The sequence below is a fragment of the Mus caroli genome, chromosome 7 (genome assembly GCF_900094665.2).
Source record: "Mus caroli chromosome 7, CAROLI_EIJ_v1.1, whole genome shotgun sequence".
NCBI lineage: Eukaryota > Metazoa > Chordata > Mammalia > Rodentia > Muridae > Mus > Mus caroli.
In genome coordinates, this window is record NC_034576.1 from 129,745,251 (window position 1) to 129,751,354 (window position 6,104).

Consider the following 6,104-nt stretch of genomic DNA (forward strand, 5'->3'; position numbering starts at 1 on the left):
CTGAAGACAGCTACAGTGTACTTACATATAATAAATAAATCTTTAAAAAAAAAAAATGGCTCACATTTACTCTCATCCCATTTTACAGATGACAAAACAAGGCAAATGAAAACAAAGAGGCACATCACACTGAGAATGACAGCAGAGCTGGAGAGAAGGCCCCCAGTGTCCACGTGGTGGCTCACAACTGTTTATAACTCCAGGTCCAGGATGTGTGGCACACACACAAATGCGGGCGCACGCACAACCCCTATGCTCAGGGGTTAAGAGCACCTGTTGTTCTTCCAGAGGACCCAAGTTCCATTCCCAGCTAAAACTGTAACTCCAGTTTCAGGGGCAGTGTCGCCTTCTTCTGGCCTCCTCTGGCACTGCACACACATAGTGACAGGCATACTTGCAGGCACAACTCCCATACACATAAAATAAAAATAAAAAAAGAAACTGAACATAGACAGTGAAATTCAAAACCAGAACTTGAACTGATAAGCCACACAAGGCTCTTTACAGTTTACAGAGCATCTACATCACTTCCCAGTGTCACTGAGCAGTATGAGAACATGGCAGGTTACCACATGTGGCCTGCTGACTACTGACCCTTCTGAGGTGTCCACGCCCTAAGCCCCAGAAAAGGAATACGTTACTTCACCTGAAAATGAGGTTTTCAGACAAACTGAATTCATAGATGGGTGGGGGTGGGGTGATCCTGTATACTTAGGCAAGCCAGTATGATCACATGGGGCCACATGAGCAGCAGGAAGACCAGGTAAAGAGACTTAATGATGGAAGCAGAAAGACGAAAAGGTTAGAAGTCACAGCGGGGTTGAGGAGAGGCCAAGCCACAGCTTGAATCCATTCCTAAACCCAGGTAGCTTCTAGAAGCTGGAAACACCAAGAAAATGGATTTTCCCTGACAGCCTCCTGCAGGAGCCAGCCCTGCAGACACCTTGACTCTAGCCCAGTGACACTGATTTTGGACTTCTGACCTTCGGAATGATAATACTACAAATCTGGGTAACACTAAGCCAGTCACTTTTGGTTTCACAGCAAAACGAACACATGCAGTCAGACTTCCTAGTCAACCCTGGCTCCACTATTACTTCCAGAGACGCTTGGACGGGTTAAGTGAGTCCTCCCGAAACCTCCATCTCTCCTTTGGTTAAAAATTAAAACAGGGCTAACTCACCTGACCCTGCTTCTCTGACAAGTACAGATTGAGTGCGTGTATGCAGTTTCTCACTAGGCACTGGCCAGGGGTGGGAGACGGATTGGGGACAGGTAAGGGTGGAGTGGGGAGTGAGGCCTAGTTATTACCCCATTGGTCAAGAGAACTACCAAGGGCTGGTGAGATGGCTCAGTGGGTAAGAGCACCCGACTGCTCTTCCAAAGGTCCAGAGTTCAAATCCCAGCAACCACATGGTGGCTAACAACCACCCGTAATGAGATCTGGCGCCCTCTTCTGGAGTGTCTGAAGACAGCTACAGTGTACTTACATACAATAAATAAATAAATCTTTAAAAAAAAAAAAAGAGAACTACCAAAGAGTCAGAGAGTAGAAATGACCAGCCTAGAGCCACACATATAGTGACAGAGGAACTCAATAATCCTCCTGTGTACTGGGATTACAGCCCTGTTTATTTACCCAGTTACTCATGAAGCATTTGCTAAGCTGTGTCCCCAGCGTTGAGCTAGGAACAGCTGGGAACCTAGTTCTATCCTTGAGAAGCCTGAAGCCTAAAAGACAGAAATACAGACTCAAAGTCTGTAAATATTGAGAAAACAGCCTGATAAATATTGAGACGAAGGGAAGGAAGCTTAAAGGTCTGTAGAAACTCAAAGGTGTGGATGCTGATGGCGTCTAGCATCAGGGGAAGACATCTAGGAGGAGATGATAATTACACAAGAGCCAAGGACTCAGCCCAGAAGTGTGGGCTCCACATGGAAGGGATGGCTCAGCTGGAGACAATGCTGTAACTTACTGAGGGCAGGGAGGGGGCTGAGTGCTTCCTCTGGGCCTGGGTTCCTAAATTGGGGACTGCAATCTGCTGGGCCCTGGGCAAGGTAAAGGTCGCTGAAGGGCAAGGTGGGGGTGCAAGGGAGGCGAGGTCCTGGCTCAAGCCCTCACCCCACATGTAATCATGGCGTGACTACAGGTCATCTCAGAGCCTTGTGACCCCATCTGAGGAACAGAGCATGAGCCAAAACTGTCTCCAAAGACCCTCCCCAGCCTCGACAGGGAAATGACATGACACAAAATTACAAAAGGGTCTTTATTTATAAAAAGCCAAAGGGGCCCCTGGAGCAACAGGACAGGAGGCAGGCGGCTTCTCAGGGGTCAGGGGCATTTGGACAGATGCGCTTGAGTGGGGGGGCGCCCTCCGAGTCCTCTGTGTCACCCTGGGCTGCCTCAGGGACAGATGGCACTGGCTCAAAGACAGGGTAAGCTTCAGGGGCCTGAAGAGGAAGGGCGGACAGGTGTGAGCTCCACTCTAACCCGAGAGTACAGCCTCCTAGACTCTGCCTTTTCCACTCTGCTCCCGTGGGAACCCAGAGTCTGGCCCAGGACCGGGTAACCAGAATGTAGGGTAAGGCACCAAAAACAAAAGCAACACTGTTTGGGGGAAAGAACTTGATTTTTCTGAAAAGCAAATCAAGGTAGTTCTTATAGGGGAAGGCACTGTCTTAGGCTAAGTTTACAGCTCAGGACGTGTGTCTGTGCAATGCAGGGGACCCAGGCTCTTGCGCACGCTTAGGAAGCTTAGGAAGTTCCACCAAGCTGCATTCTGAGCCTAGATTTATTTTTTTTTTTTTTAAGTCCTTAGAGGAGCACCAAGATCATTCCAGGCTCTCGCTGCTCTTCTACCAGCCATGAAGCAGCCCTCAGGGTGCTGACTGTAATACTCTTTACCCGCGAATCCAACCTCCAGCTAAGCCTGGCATGAAGTCTTCCTGCTTCCCCAAAGCCTCCAGTCCCCACAAGGCCAGAGTGCAGACTCTGGCCTCTCTCACCTCAGCTTCTAGCAATTCTGGAACAGGCTCCTCCTTGGTCAGCTTTGGGGGTTCATCAGTACCGCCTGCAGGTGTCCCCCCTGGATCTGTAATACCAAACAAAGAGATACTTCCTGAGCAGCGAGTCTGTGCTGGGAGAATGGATCAGGGACAAAAGAAACAGGCAGGCACTGGTCACATGTAGCAGCAGAGGGGGATGCCAAGTTGCCAAGGAAGGAAGACTCAGGTTGGATCTTGTTAGTGGGGAGTGAGCCAGGAGACAACAGAGATAGAGCAGAACTTAGGCAGACAGAAATAGATGCTTAGCAACCACAGATCCTAAATCATCTGCAGAATGGAAATAGTGTCAGTCATACCACAAGAGGCTGCTGTGTGTGTGGATCAAGGGTGGAGCTGCTCAGTAAGTGCCAGGTAGCAAGTTCATTCATTCACTTATTCATTCATTTCTTACATTTCTGTGGTAGTAGAGATAGGGCTCAGGGCCTTAGGCAAGTCAGGTAAGCACCTACCACCGGGACGCTTCCCCGGCCCTATCAGTTTATATTAGCAAAAGTATTTGGAACAATCTCGGTATGGCCCAGGGGCCTATGTCACAGTGTTCTTGACAGGGGAACAATTTTGGCGGCAACAGTTTGTCAAGGGCTCAGTGTAAAGTGAAGGAACCAAAAGCCTCGGGGAGCCGAAGAAGGATGTGAAGCAGGAAAATAGCCATCTCGAACGTGTGCTTTAGGAAAGCTGCTCTGCAGCTGTGTGGAGGCCACCGGGACAGGCGAGGGAGAAACGAGAAGGCAGAGCCAAAGGCACAGGAGTCAGGCACACCTGGGAAGTGGTACTGACCAGACAAGGGGTGGACTATTTGAAGACAGAGGAGCTGAAGAGTGCTCAAGCCCAAGGTGTTGGTCACTGGCTCTGTAAGTCTGGGCATCTTTCTCTAGATGTTGGTCTCCTCGTGTACAGAGAGGACTCATAATAGGATCATCGGTCCCAAAAGATGACAGTGAAGATTAAATGTGAAAACAAACAACAGAACATCGGAGTGCTCAGAGGAACTACTCACAGACAAGCGGTTCTGTTAGCTGTTAATCTATTGCTATTAATCCCTATGATTATTGGAATTATTTATTCTCTGAACATCTATTACGCATCCCACATGATCAAGATCAGTATGGCTGGCAGGAGATGATAACAGAAAAAGACAATAAGCAAGCAAAGAAATAAATCTGCAAAAAAAGAAATGTCAGATGGTGATATGCTCCCTATAGATCTAAGAAGCCAGAGGAGGCACAGCTGGAGGTGATCTTCTGCCAGGGTCAGGGAAGATTCCCTGAGGGAGGCAGAACCGGGAGAGAGGACATAATATAGAAACAAGGACAGGATGGTGGGTTCAACTTTGATGAGAGGGCTCCTGAGAGCCACAGGGCCCTACCTCTCTCCTGGCCCAGTTGTGGGGGCTGAGTATCTTCAGTAATCACTTCTGGGGGTCCAGTGGGTGATCCTGGGCGGCTGGGCTGGGGCGTCCCCCCAGGGCTGGGCTCAGTGCCCTTTTGCAATGAACCTTCGGAATGGAAACTCTGGTTGCTGTTCTCATCTGATGAAGCAAAAGCCGCGTTAATTAGCCAGAGATCCCCAGGGGATTCCTTCAGTTTCCCACCCCCCCCCTCCATTCCAGAATCTCTACATACCATTGAGATCCAGTAGGATGAGGGGGCCACCCCCTCTGGGACTGGTGCCCCTACCACGTCTCTCCCGGCCACGGGATCTCTCTGCCCCGCCTCCTGCCCGCCGCCTCTCCTGGGGGTTAGAGAGGTAAGATCAGAGCTAGTTGTGTAGGGAGCTCTTACAAAGCCCTTCAATACGAATAAGGAAACCTAGGCTCAGAGAAGCGAAAGGTGCTGCTTCAGGTTGTGTAGATTGGTTAGGTCTTGAACTTGGAGAAAGTGTGTGTGTGTGTGTGTGTGTGTGTAAGTGCGCTCGCGCTCGTGCCCCCTAATAATCGTTACCATCTGCCTGGGCTCCACACTGGAGTCTCCAAGCCGACTGAAGGTGGAGGCCAAGGCTGGGAGGGAAATTGCTTGAGGCTGCACAGATGCAAAGCCTGTTGGGGGTTGGGGCTTGCTCACCTCCTCCTGGGGATCCACCACAGGCACCCACTTGAAGATTCGAAGGGAAGTGTCACCCACAGTCACCCAACGCTTCTCCCTGTGGGAGGTCAGGAGACTGGATCAGGGAGGCCCAAGGATGAGCCCCACAGACTGGAGGTCAGGGAGGTGTGCTAGGGTAGGGACAGCTTCGCGAACACTGGCACAGAAGCAGAAAGAGCCCTCAAACCCCAGGGCAAAGCAGAAACGGATATAACTTGGAGCTGCGGTTTTGCAGACACCTGGGGCACTCAGCAGGGCGCCACCAAGGCCTGGCCAGGGACTCTGGCAATGAAGACCCGGGGCCGAGCTTGCTAGAGTGTCAAAAGCTTCAGGGGGCGGGGCATAGATGAGGGCTCCCGCTCAGGGAAAGCACCACTCCGGACCACGCTTTGTAGACCTCTGGGAATTGCCGGGGAAAGGGGGCGCCCTGTCGATTCAGAGCACAGCTGGTGGGCGGGGGCAGCGGGCCAGGAAAGGGCGGACGCGTTTGGAGGAGGTGGCTTGGCTGTATCCCTGGCCCGGGGGCAGCGCTCACCATCTCCGGACCTTCTCGATGGTCGCCATCACCTTCTTGATGTCATCTTTGGCCCGGCTCCGGGTCTCGGCCCGCACGGTCCGGCCGGCCATGCTGGCGGGGCTGGGGCCCGGACAGAGCCCTTGGCGGGGCGGCCTGTGGTCCGGCGATCTCAGGCTGCGCGCCAGGCCCCAGCGCCGCTCTTTCGGCCTGCCGTCCCTCCGGGAGTTGGCCGCGCCCTCCCTCGCTCCCCAACGCCTCCGCGCGTCCCCGCCTGGCTTCCTAAGACCGCGCCCCGCCCCGGCCCGTCCCCGGAGCGGCCCGGGCGGCGCGGGCTGCTAGAGCCCCGGCCTGGAAGCCCGGCCAGCCCCGCCCCGGCCCGGGCCCGCCCCTCGGGGCGCACGGACGCACAGCGCCCTCTGCCAGCCACGGAGAGGGAGAGC

General features: G+C 52.9%; 1 protein-coding gene across 1 annotated transcript; it reads right to left on the minus strand.

Moving 5' to 3' along the window:
* Window positions 1-2,253: 2,253 nt before the first annotated feature.
* Bcl7c (BAF chromatin remodeling complex subunit BCL7C) lies at window positions 2,254-6,104 on the minus strand. The gene is made up of 6 exons (XM_021166338.2): window positions 5,683-6,104; window positions 5,127-5,205; window positions 4,689-4,797; window positions 4,433-4,594; window positions 3,007-3,092; window positions 2,254-2,451 (listed from the first exon to the last, which is right to left on the minus strand). Exons 1-6 carry the CDS (start codon window positions 5,772-5,774, stop codon window positions 2,326-2,328), a joined length of 654 nt encoding a protein of 217 aa, XP_021021997.1. The 5' UTR covers window positions 5,775-6,104; the 3' UTR covers window positions 2,254-2,325.